Source organism: Thamnophis elegans, chromosome 16 (assembly GCF_009769535.1).
Source record: "Thamnophis elegans isolate rThaEle1 chromosome 16, rThaEle1.pri, whole genome shotgun sequence".
Classification (NCBI taxonomy): domain Eukaryota; kingdom Metazoa; phylum Chordata; class Lepidosauria; order Squamata; family Colubridae; genus Thamnophis; species Thamnophis elegans.
Window position 1 is genome coordinate 33099823 of NC_045556.1, and position 12598 is coordinate 33112420.

The 12598-nt window shown below is 41.8% G+C and overlaps 1 protein-coding gene across 1 annotated transcript; it reads right to left on the reverse strand.

Moving 5' to 3' along the window:
* Positions 1-2566: 2566 nt before the first annotated feature.
* Positions 2567-9696, reverse strand: LOC116519573 (V-type proton ATPase subunit G 1-like). Its single transcript, XM_032233521.1, has 3 exons — positions 9538-9696; positions 5174-5274; positions 2567-3337 (listed from the first exon to the last, which is right to left on the reverse strand). Exons 1-3 carry the CDS (start codon positions 9617-9619, stop codon positions 3164-3166), a joined length of 357 nt encoding a protein of 118 aa, XP_032089412.1. The 5' UTR covers positions 9620-9696; the 3' UTR covers positions 2567-3163.
* Between the last annotated feature and the right edge of the window lie 2902 nt (positions 9697-12598).

Genomic DNA, 12598 nt, shown 5'->3' on the forward strand with positions numbered 1-12598 from the left:
TGGCTCTCTGTCCATAAAACATTTTATTATCACAATGCGTTTTTCGTCCTAAAATGACAGGCCCAAAAAACTGGCCTGTGGTAAGGAAAATGAGGAAAATTGGTTAATTAGAAAGGGGGGGGGGAGTGCATTTCCTCATAATTAGAATGCAAGAAGAAACAGAGTATGGAGAATATATATATTAAATGTAACTCTGTGGGCTGGCAAGCTATTAAGCTGCTTCTTCTGTTGACAGAAAAAAACACATCTTCTTAAATCCATTTAATTATTTTCTCCTTTTGGCAAACGGTGTGGCAAGTCTGATAGCATCAGTCCAAAGAGTAAGATTTAATAAGCACCTTTGTTAACTTTTTCTCCCTTTTTTAAAAAAAAGCCTCCTATTCTTTTCTTCCTTAAACCACTGTGCTGAATCAGCTGCAAAGACTGCCCAGATTTTGTAAGCTGGTGGCCAAGGATATTTTTATGCAGCTAGTAGTCAGTTCTGTAAATGCCAACGTTGAGCGGAACGCACTCTTAAAAGCAACACAATTCACATCAGAGGTACAGTGAGTACGGAGAACGGAGTATTTATAGCATTTTCACTCATTCCTGTTCCGGAAATCAGAAATCTTGCTGAAGTACAGGATTTATGGAGTTCAGTTTTTACCGGAAGGCTTAAGGTCTTGTGCAATCTTTGGGATTCATTCATAAATAAATGGGAAGAGCCAGAATGTTGCAAAACATCTTTCCAATTCAGGCCTCGTTTTTCAGAAATCCAAGTAGCAATGAGCATACACACCCAGATTATGGTGTGTGCATTCCCTCGCTCTTAAAAAAAGCTTCCTTCCTTCATTACCACACCTCCAGGATGGATGAGCCTCCGTTTTGGCAAAGGCCATCGCTGATTCGGGGAGAATATGTCAGCAGATGTGCTGATTCATCACCGGTTTATCAAATGCATAGGAGGTGAGGGCTCAGCAGGACATAATAGCCAGCCATCAACACTCCAATCAACTAAAAAGCAGCCTATAAATACCACAGGCAGAGCAGCCCAAATCACATGCTATGTTAGAGAGAAGTTCCCCCAAAGATGGGCTCCAGCACAAGTCCAAAAGCTCGGAAGACAAAACATCTAGCCCCAGTGACCAACCCAGATTAGGTCATGCATTATTATCCTGGGACACGTAGGTTCTCTCTCTGGGCACGAGAATTTATCTGCTGAAGGAAACTCCACATTGGCAACAGGAAGGGCATCTGACCATTTAACACTCTCCTAGCTCCATTCAGTTGCCCCAACGCCATCCCGTAATGATTCTGGGGTCGTTAAAAGATGGTGAGGATAGGATGAGACGTAATTCACCTTCACTTGTCAGGGAGTTTGGGAACTGTTGAATATCCTTTTCTGTGGAGCTGCATGGGAGCTCCAGAAGTCAAGGAACATATTCACCAAGCGCATGAGAATTTTACTGATGTATTTGGAATAATAAAAGAAAGCAAAACTTTTTTTCCCCCAGATGAACTGGTCAAAATGCATAGGGGCAGAACGAGCTGGTCATAAAAATAGTAACTTTAAAAGCAACTGCCTCTGTGTATTCCTCCTTCTCTCCCTCCCTGCCTCCAACTTTTAAAGGCACTACTTCTCAATATTTATTTGTAGTTCGCGCGATCCTTACTTTTAAAATTGATAAATTGGTTGATAAATTATAAATTCTGTCTATCATTTCTCTATCATTAATCATCTAAGCTGCATCCCTATCTATCCATCTATTGCTCTATTATCTCTATATCGATCTTTTTGTCTATACATCCATTTAGCTACCCAGTTATCTATCATTTATAATCTATACATCCTTCCATCCATCCATCCATCCATCTACAGGTAGTCCTCAACTTATGACCCCAATTGAGTCCCACATTTATGCTGCCGAAAAATTTGTTAAGTGAGTTTTGCTCCATTTTACGACTTTGCTTGCCACTTTTGCCAAGTGAATCACTTGCATTTGTTAAATTAGTAACACCATTGCTCAGTGAATCTGGATTTCCCATTGGTTTCTGCTTGCCAGAAGGTCATGACCTCATGACACTGCGATTGTCGTAAATGTGAATCCGCAGTCAAGCATCTGAATGCCAATCATGAGACCCCGATTTTCAGTTGTGTGAAAAATGGTTGCAACTCACTTTTTTTTCAGTTCTGCTATAATTTGTCACTAAATGTTACAAGTTGAGGACTATATCTGTCTGTCTATCTTCTTTCTATCCTTTATTATCATCTGTCAATTATCATCCATCCGTCCGTCTTTCTTTTATCTATTATCATCCATCCATCCTTCCTTTCATCCTTCCTTTCATCCTTCCTTTCATCCTTCCTTCCATCCTTCCTTCCTTCCATCCATCCATCCATCCATCCATCCATCCATCCATCCATCCATCCATCCATCCATCCATCTCTGCTGTACTATGCTTTTACAGCATATGTTAGTTCCAAACATATTATCAAGAGCTTCTTTGCTATTGCAACATCAAAACGAAACAGGCTTTTTTTAATTCAGCGACGTATTGCATAAATCAAAAGTTTCTGAGCAAGAGGGAAAGGAGAGAAAAAAGGTTTTAATTTCTTTACAAGTCAAGATTAGGTCTTTACTTTTTCTTCAAGCACCTTAACAGCAGCGCCTTGTTCAAGTTCAACAGGAGAAAAGAGTTATTACTTAAATAACATTTAAACGTTTTCAGATACAATCCAAATACTATTCATTCTGCAAACAAAATGCATGTGTTGTTTTTTTACTCTTGAGTAGGAACAGATTTCATTTGTAGCAGAGCACCTAAGTCACACAGTTTGCAATTTAAGGATAAGGGAAAGTAACCTGGCACTTCTCTTTTCTGACTTTTAAATACTTCTTGGGGTTAAAGCGATCCTTTAATACTCAGTACAATTTATCCAACATCAACTTTCTACGCTACATGTCTACGATATAATGCACTTTGGAGGACACAGAACCAGCCTACATAGAAACTTCAAAAGTGCTACAAAACGGAGAAGACAAGAAATCTTTATGAAAAAAAGGGGGAGAAAAGAGAAAGAGATAATCTACACCTCTTGGGAATCTATGCACCTTTATAAAAAGGGGGTGCAGCTAAAGCTGGTATTGCTGAATTTTTTCCTTGAAGGAACAAAAGATTCCATCTATCCGTTGATCCGATAGTTCGAATGGATTTGTGGCTGGATGTCAAAGATCAAATTCAGCACGCTGTCAATCACTTCCTCCCGGTTCTTTTGGAAGTTCTCCTGGAGAATGGCCATCTTCTCCTGGGTCCCCTGTTCCACCTCTGTGGCGGAACTACCGTGGGAGCCGAGCGCCTGCGATAAACGGAAACAAAAAGAAAAAAAATGAAGGGAAGCCATTTAAAATCCACTTGTCCAGTTACGTTCTGCATTTCCAAGAACCATCAATGATTCTGCGTGACACAGTAAAGCAGGGTTTAAGCAAGCAGCGGGGGGGGGGGGGGAGATCTGTTGTTGTTTTTTGACAACCCACAATCATGTGATGATTATGCGTTTTCACTTCCGCAAACTGCAGAAGCCAATTTAACGCTGAAAGTCCTAGACTGAATTGAGATGATTTGAGGGCGAAACCAAAAACTGGAAAATTACACCTAGTCCTTGAGTTATAGCCGCAGCTTACATCCATCCATCCATCCATCCATCCATCCATGTATCTATCTATCTATCTATCTATCTATCTATCTATCTATCTATCTATCTATCTATCTATCTATCTATCTACCTACCTACCTACCTACCTACCTACCTATCTATCTATCTATCTATCTACCTACCTATCTATCTATCCTATCTCTATCTATCTATCCTATCTCTATTTATCTATCTATCTTCCATCATTCACTATCTCTCTCTCTCTCTATCATCATCCACCATATATATATATCTCTCTCTACCTTCTATCTATCTATCTTCCATCATATTCTCTCTCTCTCTCATCTATCTTCCATCTGTCTGTTTGTCTACACCATACATACAGGTAGTCCTTGACTTATGGCCACAACTGAGCCCAACATTTCTGTGGTTAAGTGAGACATTGGTTGCGAGTTTTGACTCATTTTATGACTTTTCTTGCTGCAGCTGTTAAGTGAATCACTGCAGTCGGTAAGTTAAGTAACATAATTATTAAATGAATCTGCTTCCCCACTGATTTTGCTTGTCAGGTTACAAATGGGGATCACACGACACCCCACCACCCCGCACACCGCAACTGTCCTAAATACAAGCCAGTTGCCAAGCATCTGAATTCTGATCATGAGCACGCTGCAAAAGTCGTAAGTGTGAAAAATGGCCGTAAGTCGAATTTTTTCAATGCCATTGTAACTTTGAATGGAAATTGAGGACTACCTGTATTAGCAAGAGAGAAGGGCTGAGCCTCAAAAGGGCTGTTGTAACTAGGCTTCCCCAAAAAGCACAAAGTAGAGTCCTGTTCCTGACAAAAACCCTTTTATTAAAAGAATGTGAATTCCTCTTATTCACATTCAGCAAAGCCTGGCAAACAGTCTTTCAAAGGAGTATTTATAACCACCAACCTTATCTATCTTGGAAAGCTGGCATGTAAATATTTTTCAAATGAGGTACTGTGCAAGGAAAGCATGGGCACAGAGTCTCTGAGATTCACAGACAGATCTCCACACTCCTGAATCTAATGAATTGTTTCCTGCAAAAGCCCACTCCCCTTTCGCTCCTCTTTTATTTCCTATGGGAGGGCCATTCACCCTCCAACTGTGATTTTATTCCCAGATCTACTCTGATTTCTTAGCTGTTCTTTTCTTCTGGCAGCTCTGTGCATGCACACACTGGGAACAGGCTCCAGCTGCTCTTCTGCCTCACTGCTGTCTAGTGCCAAAGGCAGCTGAGAACTGCCAGATGGCCTTGGCCCCACCTCTACCTCTGACGCAAAGCCCTTCTCCGATCCTTCCCCAGCCTCCAGGACTGGCTTTTGCTCCTCCCCAACCTTCTCACTGTCCGCCTCTGTTGTCAGCTCCGCTGGCCTCTGGCGGACCACAACAGGGACAAGGGCGTGTGTGTATGTAGCCACTACAAAGAATCTCGCACCCCAACTGAATTCCCATTCTAATACAGAAACAGAAAGGAGGACAGAGAGATTAGCCAGCATAGAATTTAACCCACGGCTGCCTCTTTTGCTTTGAAGTCCTTCTCCCTCTGCAAACGATACTGCTCGATCTCGGCCTGAGCTTCTTCCTTGGCCTGCTTCAGCCGCCGATTCTTCCCTAGGTTTGAAAAAGAGAAACAAAAAAAGCAAAATGTTCAGAGGGCAAAACCAGAAAAAGAGGCTTTTCTGAGATTAATTTCAAGTGCTAACGACACGTTCAGAAAGTCATCCTCTAACGAAGGAAGAAAAAAGAACAACCCCAAAATGAAGGGTGAAAAATATCCTTGGCCATCTCTTTGTTCAATCCAGCTCGCTTTCTAGCCACCATTAGAAGTTACATAAAGGGATTTATTATTGTTTACTTAGTATCCTAGTATGATTTATGTTGATTGCCGATTTAGAATAGAATAGAATTCTTTATTGGCCAAGTGTGATTGGACACACACAAGGAATTTGTCTTTGATGCATATGCTGTCAGGGTACATTAAAGAAAAGATACATTTGTTACGAATCATAATTAATGATAGCCATAGGGTACAAATAAGCAATCAAATCATACTAGGAAACAATCAATATAAGTCGTAAGGATATAAACAGTAAAGTTATAGTCATACAGCCATAAGTGGGAGGAGATGGGTGATAGGAATGATGAGAAGATTAATAGTAATAGCAATGCAAACTTAGTAAATAGTTTGACAGTGTTGAGGGAATTATTTGTTTAGCAGAGTGATGGTGTTCGGGGGAAAAATGTCATGTCTAGTTGTCTTGGTGTGCAGTGCTCTATAGTGTCGCTTTGAGGGTAGGAGTTAAAACAATTTATGACCAGGAGTAAGGGGTCTGTAGATATTTTCACAGCCCCCTTTTTGACTTCTGCAGTGTCCAGGTCTTCAATGGAAGTCAGGTTGGTTCTAATGGTTTTTTCTGCAGTTCTGATTATCCTCTGAAGTCTGTGTCTGCCTTGTTGGGTTGCAGAGCCAAATCAGACAGTTATAGAGGTGCAGATGACAGACTCAATAATTCCTCTGTAGAATTTAGAATCCCATGACTATCACTGTTGTATCTTATGACTTATGATTAATATATCTTTACGATGACTATGATCATGATTTATCACTTATTGCTTGTATGTACACTGAGAGCTTCTTCACCGGAGACAAATTCCTTGTGTGCCCTATCGCACTTGGCCAATAAACAATTCTAATTCTAACATCGAAGTTCATCCTTTCCCGAAAAAGTTAGCCCCACAGAACTGGAAACACCAAGCCTGATGCGTGGAGACAATCCAATTTTTGAACAGTCAGAGCTGGCTTAACTAAAGACTTAAAAACACAGACATTAGTCAGGATTATTTTCCTAGCAATGCATCACTTCCAGCACATGACATGACTCCACTGCTCTTGGCCAAAGTTCCTTTCTTGAAGTTATGCCAGGTGAAGGTTCTAGAGACCGCTATATTAGAAATGCATGCAAACATGAAGAGTTGAAAATACAATTTAAAGAACAGCGGTTTTCGTTAAGCTGAATTCCTAGCAGAGATATCCCAGCAAGGTACTTTGAAATACGCCAACACTCCATATAACCTTCACAATTCGGTTTTAATCAAGTTAAACCGATGCACTGTAGATCTCGGGGGACTATCAATATGCTACTGACATTATGCAGACCACAGGAAGTCTGCAAAATAAAATTGGTTTTATACAAGTTATGCAACCAAATTCAAATATTATTCCGGGGAAGGAAGGCAGGATGTCTCTCCGACTCCCAATTTGTCTCCTTTCCTTGGATCGGAGCTTCCCTTAATAATGAATAACAAAAAATAAGATTTCTGCTAGGGGAGATCCTTCAAAGATTAGGTTTTGATCAAAATATTTCAGATACCATAGGAACCCTTCCTCTGGATATGCTGGCTGTCAAATTATGCGAAGCTCAACCAGCATTAAGGGGTTTGCAGCCTGACCTTTGAAAGAAAAAACTACATGGGAAGTTTACGGCTACGGCATAAAATCACATCAGGGAAATTTCCCCAATTAAAGAGGTTCTGAAAACCTTTCAAATGGGGTAACTAATACCTGGAAAAATGAGAAATGAAGGAGATACTTTAGTGAGCCTGTTTCTTGATTATCCTCAAGCAAACCTAGGTAAAGGTTCCCCTCGCACATATGTGCTAGCTGTTCCCAACTCTAGGGGGCGGTGCTCATCTCCGTGTCAAAGCTGAAGAGCCAGTGCTGTCAGAAGATGTCTCCGTGGTCATGTGGCCGGCATGACTAAACGCCGAAGGCGCATGGAATGCAGTTACCTTCCCACCAAAGGTGGTCCCTATTTTTCTACTTGCATTTTTATGTGCTTTCGAACTGCTAGGTTGGCAGAAGCTGGGACAAGGAACGGGAGCTCCCTCCATTACACAGCGCTAGGGATTCGAACTGCCGACTTTTCTGATCGACAAGCTCAGCGTCTTAGCCACTGAGCCACTGCATCCCTGGTTAATAAATGCATGAACTAAAAAGGCAGCCTCCAGATGAGTCAATGCTATCCCCCCCCCACCCCACTCCCCAGCCTGTTTTTCTCTGTAAGAAAAGACAAGTTAGGGCAAATTCCTATTATTCCGCTGTTTATTTGCACCCCCTCAAAATCAGCAAAACATAGCATTGCTCCGATCCAAAAATTCATCAATTCCTCCATTGATTCAATTTGTAGTGTGTGTAATTCAGAGCAGCTTTCCCTAATTAAAAGCCAATAAATAACACAACTGATGAGCCAAAAACTCACAAATCAATACAAAAACACAATAACCCAATTAAAACATCCCAGACCCATAAAAAGCAGGCAAGGAAAATGCATGAATCTATCCATACAGCGCTATATTTGGATCTGGTTTGTTTTAAAGTAGCCCATGGGGTTTTCTATGCTGGGGAGAATGGGAGGCGTAGTCCAACCACGCCACCACCCAGGTACCACTATCAGGCAAAGGGAATGGGACAAAAAACCCCGAATGGATGAAACAGGCAGTGTAAGGTCTCTGGGGGAAGTCTATGGGCGGCCCTTCCCATACAGGATGATGGGATATATGGTGGGTCCAGGTATGTCCCTTTCCCTAAAGCTGGGGATGATGATATGTGGCACCCAATCCCTCCAGAATACCGCTCCCACTCAATCTGGACTGGAAAGATTAAAGACCAACCCTTTCCCCTATGGACCGGGGACAATGGGAGGTGTAGTCCAACCAACCTCCACCTCCCCCCCCAAAAAATCAGCACCATGGAGAGAATTGGACAAAACTCTTTGAATGGATGAAGCAAGTGGGAAGATTATGGATAGCCATTCCAACGCAGGATGATGTGATACGTAGTGTCTCTGGAATCCTCCCCTTCCCTAATGGCTGGGGATGATTGGATCCCTTCCGGTCTGGGCTGGAAAGACTGTGTAGACCAACCTTCTCCACTAGGGACCAGGGATGAATGGAAGTGTAGTCCAACCAACAAGCCTCCCCCCCCCCCAACACAACCACCATGGAGAGAATTGGGACAAAACTCTCTGAATGGATGAAACAGGCAGTGCAAGAGGAGACTATGGGTGGCCGTTACTGTGCAGGATAATGGGATATGTACTGTCTCTGGAATTCCTCCTTCCCTAATGGCTGAGGATGATGGAACGCAGGGTCCCAATCCCTTCGGGACTACCACTCCCATACAAGCAGGGCTAAGAAGGCTTTGGATCACCCACACACCCCTTAAGGGCTGCAGACAATGGGAGGTGTAGTCCAACCAACCTCCCCATCCCCAAAAGACCAGCATCATGGAGAAAATTGAGACAAAACTCTCCGAATGGATGAAACAGGTAGGGAGGTTATGGGTGGCTGTTCCGACTCAGGATGATGGGATACGTAGTGTCTCTGGAATCCTCCCCGTCCCTAATGGCTGGGGATGATGGGACATGGGGTTCCAATCCCTTCGGGACTACCGCTCCCATGCAAGCTGGGCTGGAAATGCTGTAGACCCACCTTCTCCGCTAGGGGCCAGGGATGATGGGAAATGTAGTCCAACCATCAAAGCCACCCCTCCCAACACAGCCACCATGGAGAGAATTGGGACAAAATTCTCCGAATGGATGAAACAGGCGGGGAGAGTTATAGGTGGCCGTTCCCACTCAGGATGATGGGACATGTAGTGTCTCTGGAATTCCCCCCCTTCCCTAATGGCTGGGGATGATAGGACGTGGCTGTCTCAATCCTTTCGGGACTACCGCTCCCTTACAAGCAAGGTTACAAAACCTTTGGATCAAAACCCGCCTCCCTTTTAAGGGCTGAGGCCGATGGGATGTGTAGTCCGCAGCCCCTCAGAAAGAGCCCCTGCTTTCTCCCTTCGCAGCCAGGCCGCCCACTCACGCTTGCGGGCCTCGGCCACCTTCTCGGCGGCGCGCTTCTCGGCCTGAAGCAGTTGCTGGATGCCCTGAGACTGGCTAGCCATGACGGCGGCGATCCTGAGGAGAAATTACGTCCGGCGGCCCCGAAAGAGGACTCCAAAAAAAAAGACTCGTTGCCCCGCCAAATCCCGCCCTTTTCGGTCGTCCCCGTCGTTTCATTGGTGGGTATAGCGGAAGTGACGTTGGAGGGTTTTGGAGGGCGCCGCTCTAGACCGGGAGGAATGATCCTTTCCACGTGAGAAGCGGCACGAGTGAGAACGCGTGTTTTGCCCCTTTGGGTTTTTCAACAGCGGGAGAAGCGTTTCAAATGGATTTGGGGCTCTTTCTAGGCTTTCTTTCCACCCCGTCGTCGAACTCTATGGTTTTGCCGTCACGTGGGTCCTCTTCTCTCTCTCTCTCTCTCTCTTTTTGCTCCCGCTTCCCTCAAGGCTTGAAAAGTTCCACTGCGCATGCGCAGTTTTGTCTGCTGTAAAGAACTATTTGTTTTTCGAAAGGAAGTTTTGTGTATGGAAATCAAATGCAAACGTTGATTTGTTTTGGTTTCTTCCCCCCCAAAAACCTTGCACGCGCACGCACACAAACACACACACACACACACACACACAGACACTGAATATACTGAATAAAAAATAAAATTAGAGACAGAAATTTATTTTTTTAAGTTTTATTACAGTTCACATTTATTACATTATTATTGTTGTTACTATCTCTTATTGAACATGAAGCTCAGTCCACTGAAAAGTACGCATACACACACACAAATATTTAAAAGAGTGAAAAATAAAATGAGTCAAAATTATTTTTAAAAGTTTTATTACAGTTCACATAATATTTATTACATTATTATTATCTCTTATTCATTGAACATGAAACTCAGTCAACTGAAAACACATGCATACACACACACACACAAATATTTAAAAGAATGAAAAGTAAAATGAGAAAATTATTTTTAATAATTCACATAATATTTATTACATTATTATCTTATTCATTGAACAACTGAATTAAGTCAACAACTTATTCAGTCAACTGAAAACGCATGCACACACACACACACACAAATATTTAAAAGAATGAAAAATAAAATGAGACAAAATTATTTTAAAAAGTTTTATTACAGTTCACATAATATTTATTACATTATTATCTCTTATTCATTGAACATGAAACTCAGTCAACTGAAAACGCATGCACACACACACACACACAAATATTTAAAATAATGAAAAATAAAAAGACAGAAGTTTATTTTTAAAAGTGGCGTGTTGTGCTCCAAATGACGATCGGTTTGTATTCGAAAGTCCCACAAGATCTTCACCACCTCATTTTCGATAACTTTTTCCATGACTTTCTGAATACAGGTAAATCATATTTTTTTTACATAATGACCAGTGGATTAATTTAGCAACTCGGTCATGTCTAGCTTTGTAATCAGTTTTTATTAATAATTTTATTAATACATTTTATTAATATTGCTATTATTGTTGTTATTATCTTCATCATACTATCATTACTGTATTATCATTACTATAATTACTATAATTACTATAATTACTATTATAATTACTATTGTGATAAACAGTCCTAGTAGTAGATGGAACTACCCGAGACAGTAACTTGAAATCAGCAAAGATTTCATGTTTGTAAACCGGAGTGCACAGAGAATGTGCCCAAAGATCACAGCTGAAAAGGCAATTTATCACTCACAGGAAGAAAAAAACCCCTTCCTTCCCCCTCCCTTTCTCCTGTTTAAAATATGCAGCTTGTGTATTTACTTCAAAAGCTCCCGAAAAAGCATTCACCATAGTATCCTGTTTAAGAATTTATTCTTTCCTGATTCTTTCACAGCATTTAGCATAATTTTATTTTGCCCCACAGTTGCAGTTACAGATGGCACTCCTGGTTTTTGCGCTTAATTTAGTGCCTGTAAGACCAGCTTATACTCTTTCCGGCTACATACATTTCATATTAAACGTTTTAGATTTTATGTTTAAGCAGTTTAGAAGCAATACAAACTCCATTTTGTTTTACATATAATGATTCTATTGATTATATCACGATTAAAATAGAATTTTAAAATATTGAACAATTAAGCTGTAGGCATAGCAACTGCATTGTGCTTTCCTGGTCTTTATTATGAGATACGAAATGGAAATTAAAATAACTTTCAACTCCAGCTATTTAAATTAAAGCCCAATTAAATTTACACAACTAAATTGCATTCGGAGAGCGTCAGGGACCCCGCAGTTAAACCGTGAGCTACAAACATTCCCTTCTATTGACGCGAACGCAATCTGAATTATCAACATAGCATAGTTTGCTATGCTATGTTTACTACACTTTGCTACACTTTAATTAAGAATATAGAATAACAGAGTTGGAAGGGACCTTGGAGGTCTTCTAGTCCAACCCCCTGCTTAGGCAGTAAACCCTACACCACTTCAGACAAATGGATATCCAACATCTTCAAAACTTCCAGTGTTGGAGCATTCGCAACTTCTGGAGGGAAGTCGTTCCACTGATTAATTGTTCTCACCATCAGGAAATTTCTCCTTAGTTCTATGTTGCTTAAGTTCCTGTATTGAGCAATTGTGTGGACCAAAATGGCCACAAATGAAGGCAAATCTACACATCCCAAGATAATGTTGCAGGATCCAATCTAAGTCCGTCACTGGGACCAGACTTCCAAACTTTCGTGCTGGAGCCCATCCTCAGAGAACCTCTCTCTGGCAGAGTGTGTGCTGTGCTGTGGTATTTATATAGTGCCTGGTGGTGTGCGGCTTTTTAGATGTGGATTTGCGTGTGGATGGATGGCTTTTAAGTCGTTGGCTGTGGTTTGGATGTGCAGCCCAGGCCTCGCTTTCTAAGTACTTGGTAGGCTGGTGGCAAATCAGCACTCCCGTTGACTTGACGAGGGGCCTGTTTTCCAGGCTTCAATCACTTCCCTGGCTGTTTTTGTCCCATCTCGTCCGACAATCACATCTTTTCAGAAAAGCAGCAGGAAAATCTGTGTGCAGTTT

What these genes read in the sequence shown, in the direction of transcription:
- LOC116519573 (XM_032233521.1), bottom strand. Translation starts at nt 9,619, where the DNA reads ATGGCTAGCCAGTCTCAGGGCATCCAGCAACTGCTTCAGGCCGAGAAG. An exon ending in GGTGGCCGAGGCCCGCAAGC is followed by an intron (nt 5,275 to 9,537) that starts GTGAGTGGGCGG and finishes TTTCAAACCTAG; the next exon opens with GGAAGAATCGGCGGCTGAAG. An exon ending in TCAAAGCAAAAGAGGCAGCC is followed by an intron (nt 3,338 to 5,173) that starts GTGGGTTAAATT and finishes CGTTTATCGCAG; the next exon opens with GCGCTCGGCTCCCACGGTAG.